General features: G+C 35.5%; 1 protein-coding gene across 4 annotated transcripts in view; it reads left to right on the top strand.

Annotated features, from left to right (window-relative positions):
* LOC136039288 (DNA helicase MCM9-like) overlaps window positions 1-21,425 on the top strand; it is a 200,039-nt gene that overhangs the window by 125,231 nt on the left and 53,383 nt on the right. For all 4 annotated transcript variants that reach the window (XM_065722890.1, XM_065722892.1, XM_065722893.1 and 1 more), the window contains one exon: window positions 18,029-18,339. In XM_065722890.1, coding sequence (XP_065578962.1) covers window positions 18,029-18,339 — 311 coding nt within the window. The remainder of the gene's footprint in view (window positions 1-18,028; window positions 18,340-21,425) is intronic.

The following is a 21,425-nucleotide window of genomic DNA, read 5'->3' as shown; positions in this document are numbered from 1 at the left end:
TGGGAGGTTCACGTTACTAACATCACAAAGCAAGCTAATTTGGTACTTTCTACGCTTAAATTTTTCTTCAAGTTTTCTTGCCCTACATTCCACCTTTTAAGAATTTATACAAGTTTCATTCGCCATGTTCTTGAATATTCTTGTCTGGTTTGGCATTTTGGCTTAACTACTTCTCAATCTTATTCAATAGAGTCAGTCCAGAAGCGAGCATTAAGAATTATCTATGGTCAAGGTAATCTCCCATATCACTTTCTTCTTAAGCATTTCCAGCTTACTACCCTATCAGAGAGAAGAACCCTGCTGTGTACCCGGTTTGGCAATAAAGCCATGACAAGCTCCGTTTCCAAGATTTATTCCCCCCCGCCCTTTCAACCTTTAAAATCCCAACCTCAAAGATCCAACTCCCAGAAAGTCCCCACCTTCAACCTCTCCCACCAATCCACGAGAGATACAGGAATAGTTTCATTCCTGCATTTGTAAACATTATTTATCAGTGAATTTGTTGTATTGACTCAGTTTTTTAGTTTATGATCGGTTTTTTTAATCTGACAAGTGTCTGTCTGACACTGTGTGTCTGTGTCTGTGTTTTCCCTTTTTTTTGTTTGACAAGTTTTATCTGACTGTAATACCTGACATAACTCGCTAATTCGGTGCCACGCGCTGTGAAAGTCGTTTTTAAAATAAAAGTCTCTCTCTCTCTCTCTCTCTCTCTCAAATAATGTGGAAGTTCTTTCCTAGAGTCCGTATTCACAGGAAAGTCCTGAGGAGACTGTTATTATTACTCTAGTTTGAAACGGTTGAAACTCCTCTTAGGGGAATTTAGAGATGACCTTCCGGGAAATGCTTTTGATAGGACAGTATTCCAATTGGCAACACATCTCTGAATGAAGCTTTTTGACATTTATCCTCTAAAATCCTCAAGGTGAAAAGAGGCACTGAAAGAGGTGATGACTGTTATTCCTCCCTGGTTGTTTCAACTCTAGCAGGACTATCATCTTGCAAGTTCCATTACATCCCTTAGAGAGAGGATGAACCGTGTTATCACAACTTTTTAGCATTGTCGTTTATTCATTGTTTTACAAATGGACTAAAATCCCTGGAATAAAAAAAACACCTTTGTGCTGTTTTCAGACCATTCCCAATTCTTTGCCCTTCAGAGTAAGAAGTTTTCTAATACCCTTACAACACTGGAATTTCGTGCTCATCGTCAGGGAGCCACTCAGCGAAAATGTGACGGGTAGGTGATCAGTGAGCAGTAGAATGTTTGACAACGGGATATGGGGTAATCGATAGCGTTGATCAAGAAAATGGGTGTTATATACTTGGCCGGTGGGAGTGCTTCACCCCAAAATTTATAAGTTCGTGTTTTTTTTGCTATTTCGAAAAAATTTCCACAATGATCTCCAAATCTTTCGTAATTGATGCCAAAAGTGACGAGTACAGTAGGGACCATCACGAATGACCTTGAAACTTACAATTTGAATTTTTTTTTATTTGCGTTGGAAAAGGTTTCACGCATAGATTCAGCTGGTAGCGGATAGTTTTATTGTCTCAGATAGGAAGAGTGCCACTATACTCAACAATGACCTTGATTATAACTCTCTTTTGACTCTTATCATAATTATTAGTAAACTTGACAAGATTATTATTCAATAAATTTTAATAAACAAAAAAAGACTACTATACTAATACCTGCTACGGATTTTGTGAACGGCACTTGTTACTACAAAAGTTAAAAAGTAGCTCAGCATCAAAATTATCCATCAAGCATATCAAACTCGTCCATAAAACGCTTCCCACCACAGGCACAAAGTAAATCGCAAGTTCTATTTCCAGCACATGAACATTTTCTGTATAGCGCTTGCACGAGCAGTAATGGGTGACCACACCCTCTGGAAATGCCTGAAGGGTAGACGCAACTGGTCTAACCCCACCGTCTTGAAACATCCAGCCAAATTGCAGGGGATCCAGAAATTGTGGCTTTGCCCGATTTTCTTGCATAAAAATGTCCAACTGCAGGTACACGCGCTTAGCATGACACTCAAAAGCAGCGTCAGATGGTGGCAAAGACTTAAGCTCCCGCTTTGGAGGGTACAAATGCACTCTTAATTCATTACGAGAGGTAAAGTGGTCTGGGTCTTTTCCGTATGAGGCAACAACGATCAACCTTTTTGCAACTACCTTTTTACAACAACCTTTTTGCAACCACCTTTTTGCACCAACCTTTTTGCAACGACCTTTTTGCAACAACCTTTTTGCAACGACCTTTTTGCAAATCACACTGAATTTTTCTAGAATCACAGGGTCGAGCTTTGACTTCTGTATCTCTTGGAAAAGCAAAGCAATCGGTTTTTCCAATTCCCATTTCTCTACAGCCACCGCAACCACTCGTTTTCCTTTGAAAACATGAAACCCACGGTATCACACCCTGAAAGCGTATGAAGAAGGCAGATGGAGTGAACAAAATCGTTCGGAAAATTGCTGCAAAGCCGATGTATAGGCACTGAATTTGTTATCTGACCTTTGAACTATTTTAACAAAATGGTTATCTCAAAATTTTTATCCGAATGCATTTGGGGGAAAGGGGGCGTGATGAAGGGCTTGTTGCCTTCCGATCTCTCTTGACTCTTAAAAACTGAACTAGAACATTCAATTTACAATTACATGAGCCCTCTCTGAAGTTTGTATGAGCATCCCTTCCATAACAACCATATATGCCTCTAGGGCATAACTTACAACGCCTGCCACTGGGCCCTGAGGGATTGGGTCTATCCCGGAGTTTTCATTATGTGATCTTTGAACTTTTTTTTAAGAAATGACTATCTCAAAGGTCTTATCGGATGGGTTTGAGGAAAATAGGGCATTGAGATGGGGTTAGTCTCCCTCCAATCTCTATTGACTCTTAAAAAGGGAGCTAGAACTTTCAATTTTCAATCAAATGAGTCCTCTCTGAAGTTCATACGAGCGTCCCTTTCATAAGAACCATATACGCCCCCAGGACATAACTTACAACGCCTGCCCCTGGGCCTGGGTTGCTTTGTCGACACCGGAATTTTTGTTATCTAATTTTTAGACCATTTAAAAAAATGGGTATCACAAAATTTGTCTCAGATGGGTTTGGGGAAAAAGGGCGTAGGGGGCTAGTTGCCCTCCGATCTATTTTGACTCTTGAAAAGCAAACTAAAACCTTCAGTTTCCTATCCAATTGGGCCTCTATGAAGTTTGTACAAGCATCCCCTCCATAAAAACCATATATGCCCCCATAGCGTAACTCAGAATCCTGTCCCCTGGCCTCGGGGGGTTGTATTGACACTTTAGTTTTTCTTATCTGACCTTTGAAATATTTTTAACAAAATGGCTATCTCAAAATTTTTATCGGATGGGCTTGGGAAAAAAAGGCGGGGTGGGCTTGTTGCCCTTATATCTTTTGACTCTTAAAAAGTGAACTAGAACTTCCAATCTTCAATCAAATGAGTCATCTCTGAAGGTTATACGAGCATCCTTTTCATATAAACCATATATGGTCCCAGGGCATAACTTAAAACGCCTGCCCCTGGGTCCTTGGGGGTTGTGTTGACATCTAAGAGTTTTGTTATCTGACCTTTGAGCTATTTATAACAAAATGGCTGTCTCAAATTTTTATCGGATGCATTTGGGGAAAAAGGGGTGTGGGGGAGGGGGCACTAGTTGCCCTCCAATCTATTTTGACTCTCAAAAACTAAACTAGAAATTTCAATTTGCTATCAAAGGAGCCCTCTCTGAAGTTTATACAAGCATCCCTTCCATAAGAATCATATATGCCCCCAGGGCATAACTTATAACACCTGTCCCCAGGCCCTGGGGGGTTGTGTCGATCCTGGAGTTTTGTTATATGATCTTTCAACTATTTAAAAATAATGGCTATCTCAAAGTTCTTATCGGATGGGTTTTAGAAAAACAGGGCATGGACGGGGGGGGACAGTTGCCCCTCGATCTCTTTTGACTCTGAAAAAGTGAACTGGAACTTTCGATTTCCAATCAAATGAGCCGCCTCTGAAGTTTATACGAGCGTCCCTTATCTAAGAACCATATATGCCCCCAGGGCATAACTTATAACGCTTGCCCCTGGGCCCCGGGAGTTTGTATGTAACATATGAATTTCCCTTATATAATCTTTGAAGTTTTTTAACAAAATGATTATCTCAAAATATTTATCTGATACAATTTGGAAAAAGGGCGAGGGGGGGGGGGCTAATTGCCCTTCAGTCAATGTTGATTTTCAAAAAGGGCACTGGAACTTCCGATTTCCAATCGAACGAGCCCCCTCCAAAGCTTATGTGACGACTCCTTCCATTTGAAGAGCCTCTGGGAAAAATATAAAACATTGGAGTCTTATAGCCTTTACTGTAGGCAACGCTGTAGCGTTGCCTCTGATAAAAGTGAAAATCAAAATAATATGATATTCCCACACTTCTCAATTATTAATCTAAGAGCGAAAATTTCATTGACGTGTTCTCCTACTTCTTAAAACTCTCCTTTTCTTCTCTTAAAATTTTGCCTACAGTATAATTAATCTAATAAGTATCATCATGCTAAGTAATTTGCTTCCTCCAGATTTCAGGTTAACATGAATTCTATGTATACATATTCTGCGTGTCTGGTTATTGTCGTGGTAGTGGTCGGTTTGGGAAGGGGGGGGGGTGCGTGACTCTGTAAGTTCAGCTAGAGTCGACCCAGCTCTAAATGGGGTACCCGGAGAAATTTGGAAGGTAAGCAGGAAGGGCGTGAGGATGCACAGGATGGCTGGCCCCCAGCCCTCCAATACACTTCCTGGCTGAAGGGCCACAAAACGTAAATCAGCTCCGCCGGTTTGGACCTTGAGGGTCTAGAGCCGTCATACTTACTTTTTTACTTTTTAATGCTGCTGAAATTCACATTGATGATAGTACTAAAATGCGTATAATGAGAAGAAAAAAGTAATACTGGGGTCAATTTAATAGATAAATATAGTGTGTACGAATATCAATTTAACGGTGTTGATACTGGAATATCAATATTTTTTTTTCTTGCATCAGTAATTGCCTGTTGTCATTAAACGCACCCCCTTAGAAACATTACAGATGTAAATCTTTTCTCTTTTTAATTTGTCTTCTTATATCTGAAAGATAGCAATAATGAATCTGTGCTAGGACACATCCTAAGGCGTTATAGCCGTTGCTAATGGTACCGAATATCAGCTTTGAAAGAAATATGTCTCTGTATCTGTCGGAGGGGATAATTAGAGAGAGAAGTTTCTTATAAGTGATACAGCTCTTAAGTACAAGGACTGTTCAAAAAGTAACTTACATTTTGAAGTAAAAATAAACCAGCTTTTCTATTAAATGGATTTGGAGATTCCACGCTTAAATCACTATATTCCCATTTCCTTTTTACGTGCTCAGTGACGTTTAGTCTTCAAGTAGGTCAAGGGACTCTAGGTCAAAGCCTACAGTCAATAAATGACATTCTCTATCCAAAATTTGACTTTTTATATTAAGAGCATTATTTTCCTTCATATTTAGCATGTCTTCATGAAGCTTTTACAGCCCTATATGTGGGAATGCTTTAGAGGTAAGAGCTTAAGAACACGTTATCAAGTGATCTCAAAAGATAATTGAACTGTGTATTCATTCCTGAAAAGAATTACGTAAAAAAACAATTTTTTTTAAATGAAAGTAAGGAGCAACATTAAAACTTAAAACGAACAGAAATTACTCCGTATATGAAAGGGGATTTTCCTCCTCAACGCCCCCCTCTTTACGCTAAAGTTTCTTACTGTTTAAAAATAGAGTTAAGAGAAAGAGTCAAACTTTAGCGTAAAGAGCGGGGCGTTGAGGAGGAAAAGCCCCTTTCATATACGGAGTAATTTTCGAAATTACTCGAACTTTTTGTTAATGTTAATTCCCATTCAAATTTGGACACTTCGCACTATGGAGAACCCTCCTATTGATACCTTTCTCAGTAAATTCATTCCCTGAGGCTTCAAGGATGGGAATGGTGCCACCTCACTTTATTTAAATGTCACCCACTGAGCCTGCGTCTAGCTATGGTAGCGAAATGATTGTTATTAATAAAACAACAGAGATAGGGAAAAATCAATGGAGACATCGAGGGGATGCTTAGTGACATCGCCTGGGTGCTGTCGGATGCTGAATGGGTAGTGGATGCTGCGTTGAGGAATTTGTCAATATGAAGAATGAAGCTGAATACGGAAACTCTGTGGCCTTTCCAGATTAGACGAGCGCTCAATGAGCGTTATCTTTTTGCATACACATTGGATCATGAGCCATACAGAAAGTTAGGAAGTTTCTCTTGGTGATTTAAAGACTAGGCTAGAAAAACATTCTGCCATCAGGGTTACAAGTTTAACATCATGTTTATTTTTCTGTAAAATCACTAAAGACAGTATTGACAAGGAGTACTATTTAATCTTGAAATTGCTTGTTAAACGTATTTGAATGTAGGCTCAAGTATGTGCCCGCCGTCTACAACCGAGAAAAAATGGTATAATTTTATTTTATACATAGACCAAGATCTTGTCCACTGCTGTTTTCAGGAGTATGGACTGGGATATATATTCTTTCGATGTAATGGTCTCGTGAAGCTGAGGAAAATTTATTTACCGTTAATAATATGGGGTTCTTAATGGGTATCTTTTTATTGGCCAAAATATATCCTGTTAATAATGAACATTAGCCTAGAAGGTGAGGAGGCCCAAAAGTTGCACATTTCCTTCTGTTAAATAATTTTCATATTTTGTAGCTGGTTTTGAAACATATTGTGCGTATCGTACAAAATATACATATTGTACATTGTCTTCGTTGTTGATAACGACAAACCTCAATTCATCAATAATCTCATACTGTCATAAATTGTTCTCCCTATTTAGTAGCGTGCATAGAAGTTAATGTTGGGGTCAATGGGAGGGGATTGCACAAATTCGGAAAATTTAGATAGTAACCAAATTTTACTTAAAATCCAGGAAACCTGCGACGCATTGTAAGAACATTGATGTTTCGGAAGGCGGACTGTACTGAATCGAATGAGGTATAGACCTGCTCCTAGCAGCTTAGCAGTTGAACTGGCTTTTCTTATTTCAGTTCATGTCCGTGTATTTGAAAAGTAGTAATGAGACAAATAATCCAATATTTACTCTAGAAAGTTTCAGTATCTTCGAATATTGCTTTTAATGCATTTGAAAATAAATCCGAACTTTTAAACGGTTACAATATTATGTAATATTCTTGAAGTTGTGTCTTCCTTGCAAAATGTTAAAAAAAGGCTTTAAAAAAAAAACTTAAAATAAAACCTGAAAAAAATTCAAGTAAGCCATCATAATACAGCCTTTTATCCTGAGTAATAAAAAAAAAAAAATGGACTTCGTGTAGTGTACCAAAATTCTACTGAAAAATATAAAAAAATAGACTTTGGAAAAGAGACTTATTTTTTAGTTAAAAGATTAGTTTGTAAATACTTTCCTTCTAGAGACTTACAAAGTGATTATGTGCTCCAAGGAAATGATAAGTGTATAGAATGAGTTTTTTTCCAAAATTACTGAAGCAGTTTGTGATATGAAGTCCCATATCAGTGGCTTCATTCCTTGGTCATAAAACAGCTTTATATCCTAAAAAAAAGGACTCCCCATCCCCCATAGTTTCCTACGTTGCCAATTTTTGTCGCTTGATACAATAAAATTCTATTGACAAATCTTAAAAAACCCACGAAAAAAAAAAAAAAATATTAGATACTTTTTTTTCTAGAGATATTCAAAGTAATAAGTAACTGAAGTTTTAATTATTAATTGATTTAAACAATTTTAATTTAATTTTATTTATTTCATGGAATATTTTGCTTATTTATACCGACGAATTATTCTATATTTTCGTCAATCATATTATATTTTAATGCACTTTTAAAAGTATATAGCAAAGACGCTCATCCTCGGCATAATTTGTTGTAACTATTCCAAGTTTTTGTGACGTCATTCACATGGAATATAGTTTTCCAACTTTTTTGCAGAAAATAGGTAATTTTTCCAAGCATTGCAGATGAAAAGTCTTTTTTTTTTTAATTTCAATGTAAGTTTGTATGTTTGAAAAGTACAATAGAAATAAATACAAATATAGTTTTAACTAAAAAAAAGAAAAAAAAATCAAGGTATTTGTCATAATACAACTTTTTATTCTGAAGAAAAAAAGTGGATTCCTTTTCCCCCATAGTTTTCTACATAGCGATTTCTTTGGAATGGTATATAAAAATTTTAATGACGAATCTTAAAAAAAGGACTCAATTATAGAAACATGATTAATTTTTGAAATAAAAAAAAAATAGTTAGTAAATACCTTTCTTCTATAGAGTAACAATTCATTACAGCAGTAAGATTATGGTTGGCCTGTAGATTCGGTTTTGTTTGACATTACTGAAGCAGGTTGATTAAGTCCCATATCACTGGCTTCACCTTAAAATTGGTGCATTAGGTATTAATAAGCAAACTGAAAATTGACTCATGAGTTAGGTTCAAGGTTCAAGGTTCTTTTATTATAACCAATATATACAAAATATTAGGTAACTCAAGGCTGAGAGTATAGCTCGAATGCAATTGAGCTACCTTTAAGAAACACTAAATATGCACAAAATGCATATTTATCTGCTTAGATGAAAGCACTTTTTCCGAATCTTGAGTAAAGATGGAATTCAAGTCTTTTTTGAATCTCTGCTATATTTTTAAGAGGGATCCTAACAGTGATCTGTTCTTGGTCCCGGATTGTTCATTCATCTACATAAATGATACAGTCCAAGGTATTGAAAACAACATGACTTTATATTCACACGATTTATTGTCCTATCGAGCTTCATTGCCCTTCCAGGCGGGTGAATCTGAATACTGTCTCTTTCATTAATAAACGCATCACTCTTTATCTCTCTCATTTGATTCCAGGGCTTTTGGCAATGCCAATAAACAGCATTTTCAAACAGATTCTGATGCTGAGTAAGCCTTGCCTGAAAAATCACTTATTTCTTTTTATACATCAAATGTGTTTGACTATTAATTACCAATTTGGCAATTAAATACATGCCAAGCTCTTTGGCAATGCCAATAAGCAGAATTTTCAACAGCTATTGATAGTATACAAACATTGATTGGGAAATTATTTATTTCTTTTAATGCATCGAAGTGCTGCACCATTTTTTATTTGGCAATATTAATGCAATGAGTGAATATGACAGGACTGTTAGGCGCTTAAGGCTTATTCACAATGAAATTTTGCTAATACCTGCAATTAGCTAGTGCTAATCTGAGGCAGTTACAATTGTCGCAGATTTTTCAGCCTCTCAGAAAGTCCTAGTAATAGCTTACTCTCCATATTAGTAAAATCTCATTTTGAGTGGGCCTTTATCTTCTTAAGTCTCCATCGCAACGGGGAATATCATGCTATAGTTGTTGATGATAAACTGACATTTCACAAACCCACTACTTAAGTTGTTCCTAAGCAACTTCAAATTTTGGATTTCTAGAAGGCACTGTTGTTGCTAATAGGCAAAAGTTTTCCAGGAATTATACAAGGCTTGTTAAGATCTATTTCACTCTGGAACTGCTCTGGGTGTTCTTTTTTGTTACGAAGGATATCCAACTTGTTGAAGGGATGCAGTAAAGAGCAACAAAATATATTAGCCGTCTTTGCAAGAAGTAGGACTCTGACCGACTGGAGGTATTAAAAGGTCTCAATTCTCCTGTTTCTTTGGAAACGTAATGACATAAAGTAGGTGTATACATATCTTAGTAAATCAAGAAAAAGCTGTTTAACCTCTCATCTCAGTAATGATATACTCATGAAAATTTCTATAAAATGTTTCCTTAATAAAATCTAAAATCAGGCAAGATTACTTGTATCAATAGTGGTTAATGATTCGAGATTTTTTAGTCGTGTTGCTGCTAATGCACTGTTAAATAATGGCACTGTTGATACATTGTTTCGTAATCGTAATGTTAATGCTGTAAATTCGCTATCACATAATCATACTGCAATGCTGGTATGTTGCTGTCAATGCAGTATCACATTGTTGAGCTATTAATGCTGTTATGATGCAGTTAATTAAGTGCCACATAATCCTGGTGTTAATGCTGCTAATGCACTAACACACAATCTTGCTGTAATCCTGCTATATTCCTGTCAATACACTGTTGCATAATGGTTCTACTAATACTGCTATGATGCAGTTAATGCACTGCTACATAAACGTATTGTTAATGCTGCAAACTCACTGCCACATAATCATACTGTTAATGCTATTAATTCACTACCACATAATCTTGCTGTAAAACTGTTGTGTTGCTGTCAGTGTACTATCACGTAATGGTGCTACTAAAGCTGAAATGATGCAATTAATCAATAATATATTATTTTAATTTTAATACACTGCAACATAATCGTGCTGTCAATGCTGCTGATGCACTGAAACGTAATCGTACTGTAATTCTGGTATGTTCCTGTCAATGCACTATCACATAATGGTGCTACTAATGCTGTTATGATACAGTTAATGCACTGCCGTATAATCATACTGTTAATACACTGACATATAATCGTGCTCTAATCCTGGTATGTTCCTGTCAATGCACTATCACATAATTGTGCTACTAATGCTGTTATGATGCAGTTAATGCACTGCCATGTAATCATACTGTTAATGCACTGACACATAATCGTGCTCTAATCCTGTTATGTTCCTGTCAATGCATTATCACATAACGGTGGTACTAATGCCGTTATGATGCAGTTAATGTTCTACCACATAATCTTGCTGCTTATGCTGCTAATGCACTGATAGACAATCGTGCCTTAATCCTGTTATGTTCTTGTCAATGCACTATCACATAACGGTGCTACTAATGCCGTTACGATGCATTTAAGGCACTACTACATAATCTTGCTGTTCATGCTGCTAATGCACTGATACACAATCATGGCTTAATTCTGTTATGTTCCTGTTAATGCTCTATCGCATAATGATGCTACTAATGCTGTTATGATGCAGTTAATTTACTGCCATATAATCGTACTGTTAATGCACTGACACATAATCATGCTGTAGTCCTGGTATGTTTTGTGAATGCACTATCACATAAAGGTACTACTACTGCTGTTATGACGTAGTTAATGCACAGCCGCACAATCATGCTCTTAATGCTGCTAATGCACTGAAACGTAATCATGCCGTAATCCTGTTATGTTCCTGTCAATTATCTATTGCAGAATGTTGCTACTAATGCTCTTATGATGTTGTTAATGCACTGCTACATAATTGTACTGTTAATGCTGTTAATTCACTGTCACGTAATCGTGCTGTAATACTGTTATGCCGCTGTCAACGCATATTCACATAATAGTGCTGTTAATGCGATGCCACATGAGGGATTTCAGCGAATATTTGTCAAGAAGTGGGTTAACAAACTCACCAAGTATCATTGGTACGCCTCCAAACACGAACCAAACATCCCACCCATTCTAAATGCACGAGTTATTGTGTTTGTGTTTCTTGCACGTCACTGGACCTAGACTGGGCCTAGTGACACTCAGCTCTAAATATGTTACCCTCCAAGCACTGATTGTTAGTAACGTAGCTGAACAGATTCCTTGCATAGTTTACTTTGAATAAGATAAATTCAGTCAAGATAACATTTAACATTGTACTAAGAAAATTTCCCAAGACAATTAGTTAATTGTTGTTTTAAAGACTCGAAGCATCCACTCTTTGTAAAAAAAAGAAACAAAAAAAGAACTTTAACAAGTGTTACACCAAAAACGTGAATGATCAAGTTTTAAATTCATTATAAAAAAAAAAGTTTTATTACAAGCAAGCACATTAGTTTTTTAGAAAAACAGTTGCTAATTTTATGTCGATACATAACAATAGAACAGCAAGTAAAAAAAGGTGAATCCTGTAAAAAAAAAGTCATGTTAAAAAAAGAGCCAAAAATATGGATAACTGGAATATCAAAGTTCAATTTTAAATTTGTTATAAAAAAAGTTTATGTTTTCATTGAAGATTTCAACAGGATTTTGAAACTACCCCGTCGTCCCCCTTTAAGAGGTATGAGGACCCCTTAAAGACTGAACGAAGAGGAGTGTCTTTGGCCATACAAAATATAGCCTTGATTTTTATTTTATTCAAGTCAGATTCAACAAGCTCTGGACTAAGCTACGCGTTGCGACTTTTAATATTAACCTAACACTTTTTAGTTGTTGTTATAACTAAGTTATTATTATATAACTTAGTTATTATTATGACTTATAACTATTAAGCACGTATATTAGTTTTTAAGAAGAACTGTTGCTTCAATATTGAAAGTTGCTCAGTGGCTTCGATGTTGACATTAAAATATATCATAGTGTCAACGATTTATATAGTTTCATATTGATACGCGTCGATAATCCTCAGCGTATTAATAGTCTTTTTGTACCCTTTGTCAGATCCCCTAGCAATATTATAAATGTAAATACTTTTATCATTTTAATCCCTCTTTGTATGTTTGAAAGAGTTCAATAATAAATAATGGCCTTTGCTAGGATATAACCCAAGGCGTTACATCCCTTACTGATGAGATCCACACGTCAAGTTAAAAAGAAATACATTTCTGTATGCTTCGGAGGGGGAAATTGGAACTGTCTTTCTAAAATCCACTTGAAAAAGTAATATTCACCAAGGGGATTTTGTGACAGAATGTGATAGGGATTTATTGGTGGTAACTTCTGCGTTGCAAAGAAACTGTTGACTTGATTTCTTTTCAGATAATAAAATTAGACTGTTTACTTAAACTTATATGTAAATCTAGTAAAAACGGATGTGACTAGTGGAGGCGTGCACAATAGACGGCCTGTTTATAGGATACTAGTTGTACTGTAATATATATATATATATATATATATATATATATATATATATATATAATTTTATGTTTAATTTAATTATTTAATTCTATCGTTAAAAATACAGTTATTTATAAAATTTGCGATCCATTAGTTTGACTGCTGTTATCATGAATCTCGATTATATCAAGGCGAAATTTAAAATAATTTGGGACAGTGATAGTTTCGTATACAACTCTAAGTAAAACAAATAAAATCTAGGGATTTAGGACAGAAGGTGGATTTTCTTTAGAGGTTCTTCTATAATTTAAATAAAAGAACAATTTTTTTTTATCTGGAAGTAAGGAGCGACTTTAAAACTTAAAACGAACATAAATTACTTCGTATATGAAAGGGGCTGCTTCCTCCTCAACGCCCCGCTCTTTACGCTAAAGTTTTACTCTTTCTCTCAACTCTACTTTTTAAAACAGTAAAAACCTTTAGCGTAAAGAGCGGGGCGTTGATATGGAAGCAACCCCTTAACAAAAGCCGGTTAAAACGTTTAGTAATTTGTTGACAGACGTATTGAAAAATTGGGAAATTCTAGTATGTTAACACAGAAGCTATAGATTTTTACGAATGTATTTAGATTTTTTTTTTGTAAATATTTTCTTTTTATTTGTGTCTCAAATTTATATTTGGACATGCTTTCTCGAAAAGTAGTAGATTCACAAATAAGTAAAAGGTTAATTAAGTAAATATACTTAACTTAGTTAAGGGGCTATTTCATAAATCACAATTTTTGAGTAGATTTTCTTGACAGGTAAATTCGAGTAATTTGTAATAGAAAAGGAAAGACTTTCGAAAGAAGTAATTAAGAACTTAAGAATTACTTTATAGACCCTTAAAAATAATAAAATGTTTATAAATAAATATTTAAAAAAAAATTTTAATTGATATTTAATAAATTAATTAAATTAAAAATATTTAAATATTTTTGTGTTCGTTCAAATGTTTGATTTAGTTTGTTCAATTTGACTGTTTATTATTGTTATGGGGGTATAAAAAAATAGCCTGTTTTTGCTATCTAGTATATTCTACCGAAAGTTGAATAAATAGACTGAAAGTCTTTCCTTCTTTTCTTCTCTTTGATCTATTTCCATCTCCCCAGCGTTGTATTAAAAATCCAAATTCAAATAAAAAATACAATACAAATAAAAAAATAAATACAATAAAGCCGAATAAATAAACTGAAAGTGTTTTCTTCTTTCCTTCTGTTTGACCTATTCTCATCCCCCCAGTGTTGTATTAAAAATACAAACACAAATAAAAAATACAATACAAATAAAAAAAAAATGAAAAAATACAATAAAGCTGAATAATAAGCGTCACATTATTGTGACATGTTGAGTGCGCATTCGATTTCTCAATCGGAGTTGTATATTTGGTAAATGCAATCAGTGATTTGTTTCCTGGCATCTTTTTTGGCATCATTCCGATAATATGCGTACCATAGTGGTTGGATATGCTTGCTGGACAGATTTTTTCATTTGATGGCTACCGAATATTGTTTCGATCTTCAAAATTGTAATGACTACAACCGTCCAAGTATCCTTATTGTAATGTAATGGTCCCGAGCACACTGGTTTTTTATTACCAGGCTTACGCATCATTTTTGGTCCCTGAGTTCCAAGCCAGGGCCCGATGTCACCACTACAAGGTCCCAATGCCCCTCAATTTTTTTTATAAACTTCAATTTTTTGGGGGGAGGACTTAGCAGTTTTTGAGACACTGAATTTTTTTTGTCTGTTTCCGAGAATTTCATGAATGATGCCTTATGTTGTATTGTGTAATTATTCATGTGGTTAGTGAAATAATACAAAACATATTGTGTCAGGCCTCACATCTGGTCTTTTGTGACATAGATACTGTGGCAGCCCTACCCTGATGTACTATTGGAGTTGCTAGTACCTTTTTTGGCATCATTTCAAGAATATGCATCCTGGTTTCCGAGAATTTCTTGGACTACTTCCATGAATTTCAAGAGAGGTGTAATCTGGTTTCCGAGAATTCCATGAATGATGCGTTATCTGGTAAGTTTTTGGGAACAGAATTATATTTGGGACGGATGATGGGTCATTTGGTAATTTTTTGGAGATAGAAATATTTTGGAACGCCAAAGTTTGTTGGTATGTTTCCGAGAATTTCAAATTGACTTGTTATCTGGTATTGCGTAATTATTCATGCTGTCAGTGAGACAATACAATACACCCTGTAAAATCCCTCAAATTTGGTCTTTTCAGAGACAGATACTGTGGCTGCCTTAGCCCATTGTACTATTAGAGTTAGTAACACCTCTTTTGGTAAGCAAGCGTTGGTGCACGCTTACCTGTTCCAAACAAACCTAACTCAAAATCAGTCAACATAATATCCCAAACAATGTAAATTAATAAACAACAGTCCCAAAAACACCCATATATTTCATAAAATCAATGAAAAACTGCTTAGAAGCTAAAGAATGTCGTTGACTCAGTTGCTCTCTCAAAATACCAGATGTGAGGGCTGTCACAGGATGTATTGTATTGTTTCACTGACAACAAGAATGATTACGTGAAACCATATTACGTATCATTTTTGAAATCCTCGGAAACAAGTTGAGAAATTCTTGGAAATCAGGATGCATGTTCTTGGAGTGAAGCCCAAAAAGGTGTTAGCAAGTCCAATAGGACATCTGGGTTATGGGCTGCTACAGTATCTGTGTCTCAAAAGACCAGATATGAGGGCTGTCACAGGATGTATTGTATTTTTTCACTGACAATATGAACTATTGCGCAATACCAGATTACATACCATTCTTGAAATTCTCAGAAACGTGCCAAAAAATTCTAGGCGTCCTCAAAAAATTTGAAGTCCAAGAAAATTCCAAGCCCCCCCCCAAAAAATAAATTTCGTACAACCAATTGAAAACCGCTAAGAAGTTAAAATTGTTGTTGACGTGGTTGTTATCTGAAAAGATCAGAGGTATTGGAATGTTTCACTGACAACATGAATGAATACGCAATACCAAATGGATCATTCTTAAAATTCTTGGAAACATGCTAAGATATTTTAGGAAACCAGGGTGAATATTCTTGGAATTAGGCCAAAAAGGCTTTAGCCGCTCCAATAGTACATCCGGGTCGGGGTACCACTGTATCTGTGTATCAAAGGACCCGATTTTAGGGCTGCCATAGGATGTATTGTATTGTATCACTGGGAGCATGGATACTTACGCAATATCAGATAGCACATCATTTATGAAATTCTCGGAAACATACCTAGGAATTCTCGGCCTCCGAAAATAATTTTAAGCAAAAAAAAATTTAAGTTCCAAAAAAAACATAAATTTCATAATATCAATTGAAAACTGCTTAGAAGCTAACAATGTTGTTGACTCAACAACTTAACAACTATGTCTTTAAAAAATTGTATGTCCAAAAAAGAAAAAATAAAGAAGAAATTAAGTAAAAAAGTTTTTTTTTTGTTTGGAGGCTTTGAAGGCGTGACACTGGGCCCTGGATGGGAACCCGGGGTCCTAAAATCATGCGCAAGCCCGGTAATTGAAAACCAGTGTGCTTCGGACCATTGATTACAAAAGGATATCTAGCCAGTTGTAGTCATTACAATTTTAGAGATCGAAACAAGATTCAGTAACCATCAAATGAATATGTCGTACCAGCAAGCATCTCAAGCCAGTGTGGTACGTATATTCTCGGAATGATGCTATGTTTTGATAACCATCAAATGAATATGTCTGTCCAGCAAGCATCTCAAATTACTGTCATATGCACATTCTCGGAATGATGCCAAAAAAGGTGCCCCGAAACAAATTGCTTATAGCATTTACCTAAAATCCAAGTCCAATTGAGAAATCGAACGCTTAATTAACTTGTTACGATATTGTGACTGTTAACATCAGTTGGCTAGTTACCAGAAACAGTTCATTGATTGTCTTGAATGTATTTCCAAGAACATAACATCATCAGTGACTTATTGGCTCAGTCGAGTAACGTGTCGTTCTTTTACCATAGGAAATTATGGGTCTCACGTTCGATTCATACATCAAACATAAATTTCATAAAACCAGTGGAAAACTGCTTAGAAGCTAAAAGAAAAAATGCGTCGTTGGAAAAGCAAACATCTATAACTCTAATTAACAACAATTCCATCTATAACCTTATTAATTTTTTCTATCTATAACTTTGGTTATGTAGATGGCAGGATTGGGGGAATCTCCACTTTGTGTGGTTTTTTTTAAAAAAAAGTGCCGGTACCAGGGATGGAAGGGTATGGGCTGTTGTTAAAGTACCGTACCACATACTACGAATTACCAAGTCGAACTCAAAGCGGATAGAAAATACCACAAAGAGGAGTAAGGCTAACACCCCTGTGCCTTCTAAAGACAAGAACGTAATTTACACTTTGCTGCATAAAGATCTGCATAAAGCTCGAAATAAAGATCTTTGCTCGAACAAATCAAACAACGTAGACAGCAGAAAGAAAAAGAAATAAAAACTGCAATTGGAAGAAATAAAATTTTTGTTTATATAGCGATGAAGAAATGAAGCGGTTGTCCTCCCGAAACATTTGTATTGTTACGTTCAGTCTTTTGGTTGAACTTATGATAAGCCAATGTGGTTCGTGAAATTATCTTCATTAAACCTTACGGGTAGGATTAAGCCTGAAACAGAACACCGAAATTGTAGCCAGTGAGAAAGTACGAATTGTTTCTTCTTCTGTCGTATCTTATTTATTTTTTCTTTTTTTTCTTTTCTAGAGACTAAAAATGAGTGAAAAGATCTTTATAAAAAGATTTTATTAAGAACTTGTAAATAATTAAACAAACAAAATTATAAAAAATATTAAAATTTTGCCAAGGTTAAAGAATGGTGTAAATCATTTGATTAATCCGAGGATTAAGAATGTGTATTGAAAATGAAGAAAATTAGGGATTTCACGTGTTATGAGATGATTTTTAGGGGTGTCATTAACTAAAATTCAATTAATAGAAAGAATGAGTCCTATTTTTATTTTCTAGACAACTTTCTCGCAAAGTGGGAAATATATGATCTGGCCTTGAATAAAGTTTTACTCCTGTTCTTTCATTAAATCTTCGTTTTCAGCTCACTCCATCTTAATTAAGCTAAATTTGTCTGAAACCTGGGAAACAGAAAAGCGAAGACTCATTGAAGAATACCAAATTAGTCCAGCAGTTGTTGAAGAGAATCTCAACGATGCTAAGAGTAAGGAAACCCATAAAGCACTCGAGAAGACGGAGAAGATATTACAGAATATTCACCAGAGGCGTGCTGTTGAACAGACTCAAGTTTGTGAGACAAAAAAGAGGAAGAATATATTTGAACGAGGCAAGAAAAAGCGGAAAATAATTCAAGCCGAAAATAGTAGTGAAGATGAAGGGCTCTTGGTGTTTGAGGTTTGTTTTGATTTTTTAAGATAAAAATAAATTTTTTAGAGACGATGTAACATCATTGGAAATATTGTGTATAAACAACTTTTCTGACATAGATGGCATTCTTTATTTTTCCATTGACGCTTTATCATATTAGATCTGTGACATTTGTTGTTCAGTTTTGATTAAACTTTCCGGTCCTACTTTCAACTTGTCTAGCCACGTCAACCTTTCTTTAATTATAGACCTAGAAAGGGGGATTTAACGACAGTTATCACAGAGCGTACTGTTTGAAATACGGTCTGTCAGTTGGGTACCCAATACAACCCGTAGACAATCTTTCTGGAAAACATTCAAAAAGTTGAAAAGTTGTTGGAATTTCGAAAGATAGCCTGAAAACCATTGAAAAAGGTTTCCGATAGGAATGAAGATTGGAATTTCCATTGGAATTTTCATTGTTGAAACCCCCATACAGGAAATTTACAGCCCCCCCTGGATTGAACAACAAGGAAAATAACTTTTTTACATAGGTAGCACTGATGTACCCTCTTTTCTTGTAATTTTTTTCTTCACCGCTAACATGGCACACTGGATCATCATAGAAACCTGTTTAAGGGCTCACATGAAAGAAAATTGCCTTATCTACGTGATTGTTGTAAGTAACAAAATAAAATACAAGTTTTCACAAAAGGTGCATCTTTCTATTGAAGATTATGTAATGAAATTAAAAACCGAATGACCAGTGACAACCATGGATTCGAATCAAAATGGATGGTTTTCTTGGAAAGGGACAGTGCTAATTTGCCTTTGACTAATTACACCCTAGGCTAGGATTGATTACCTCATCCTCCTCCCATTTTGTCACAATCATCGGCTAATGTATAATTTCACCATTTGATCTTTACTGAATAAGATATTCATCTTTCCCAAAGGAAGGATTGACTTCCTTCTTTGTTATTTTTATATTTTACTTGCTATTTTACTAGCTATTTACACTAAAGTTTTTTATTGTTTTAAAAAATTGAGTTGTGAGAAAGAGTCAAACTGTTGCATAAAGACCGGGGCGTTGAGGAGGGGACAGCCCCTTTCATATATGGAATAAATTCTGTTCTTTTTAAGTTTTAATGTCGCTCCCTACTTTCAGTTAAAAACACTTGTTTTTTTATTTTAATTTCCGAACGTTTTTGAATTAATGCAGGCTTTGAATTTGGCTCACCGCCTATGAATGATCAAAACAAAATTTGCATATTATTTTTACTGTTTTTAATTAATAATAACCTTATAATAACCTAGGTTTGATTTTTGTTCGTGTTGTATAAGAATGATTCCTGAATCACAAGGGTTGTTTAAATAGAATAATAACTGCTTTTAAAAGTTAAAAAAGGAACTTTAGCGCAAGAGCGAGCTATTGGGGAGAGGCAACCCCCCTTATATACATAATATTTTCTGTTCGTTTTAAGTTTTAATGTTGCTTGTTACTTTCATTTAAAAAAAAGTTTTTTTTTAATTGCTGATCGTTTTTTTAAATAACGTTGGGAAATCCAGCCCCCCTCCATGGAAAATTCCCTACCCTACCTGCAATTTCTCCATGGAAAGATTCTCCCCCGTAACTAAAATTAGCAATATCTGTGAAACTAATTTTGTAAGACATAGTAACAGACCGGCCGAAGAGGTCGAAACTTTTTTTTATGAAAATTAAAGTCACAAGTTGAGCAATTCTCAAATGACTGAAGGAATGAAAGAAAAGATCTTTAACACCCTCATCTACGTAATAATTCATGGTCGTTTTAATTTTTAATGTTGTTCCTTACTTCCAGTTGAAAAAAACTTGTTTTTTTATTTGATAACAATCACAAGCCGGAGACACAAAATATCTTTGGTTTATTATCACATAAAAATCATACTTATGATGCCCCTGAAAAAAAAATTAATGCTAAGATTGGCCGAAAAATAACACAAACAAATTATTGTCTATATCGGCCATTATTTAACAAAGTTTGAACTTTAGCTTAAAGAGCGCGGTTTTGAAGAGGGGACGAACTCCCTTATATACGCAATACCTCGTTCTTTATGATTAAGTTCGAATTTTGTTCCAATTCTTTAAGAATGATCCCTGAATCACAAAGGTCGTTTAATTAGAATAAATAGCCCTTTTGAAATTGCTAAAAATACTTTAGCGTAAAGAGTGAGGTATTGATGAGGGAAGAACTCCCTCATATACGTAATAATTTCTGCTCGTTTTATGTTTTAATGTTGCTCCCTGCTTTCAGTTGAAACTCGTTTTATATTTAATATCTGATTGCTTTTAAATAATTCTGGGAAATCCAGCGCCTCATTCATGGAAACTCTCTTCCCCCATCAAACGTTCCTCAATGGAAAGATCCTCTCATGTAAACCAATCCCCTTGATCCCCCCCTCACCAGAATAAATCCCCCTGAAAACGTCTGTATACTTCCCAATAACCAATAGTATATGTAAGCAATGGGCAAAGTTCATAACTTACAGCCCTTCCCCCGGGGACTATGGGGATTAAGTTATCCTCAAAGACATAGTTATTAGGTTTTTCGACTATGCTGAACAAAATGACCTCTCAATATTTTGATCCGGTGACTTAGGGAAAAAATGAGTGAGGGAGTTGCCCTCCAATTTTTCGCTCACTTGAAGAGGGCAATAGAACTTTTAACTTCTGTTCGAATGAGCCCTCTCGCGACATTCTATGACCACTGGGTCTATACGATCACCCCTGGAAAAACAAAGGCTAAGAGCTCATATGGCACTTGTGACGAGGTCAGAAGAGCCAAGAGCTTATATGGCATGAGCTCTAGCAAAACTCTAAGAATCAATAGATTAATTTAAAAGGAAAATCAGAGGCCTAATACCGGTCGGGATTTAAAATAAGAGCTCTGAGACACGAGGTCCTTCTAAATATCAAAATTCATTAAGATCCGATCGCCCACTCGTAAGTTAAAAATACCTCTTTTTTTCTAAATTTTCCTCTCCCTTCAGCCCCCCCCCCAGATGGTCGGATCGGGGAAAACGACTCTCTCAAGTCAATTTTTGCAGATCCCTGACACGCCTACCAATTTTCATCGTCCTAGCACGTCCAGAAG

Source organism: Artemia franciscana, chromosome 19, assembly GCF_032884065.1.
Source record: "Artemia franciscana chromosome 19, ASM3288406v1, whole genome shotgun sequence".
Lineage (NCBI taxonomy): Eukaryota > Metazoa > Arthropoda > Branchiopoda > Anostraca > Artemiidae > Artemia > Artemia franciscana.
The sequence above is the reverse complement of the archived record's forward strand: the minus strand, read 5'-3'. Positions and strand labels throughout refer to the sequence as shown.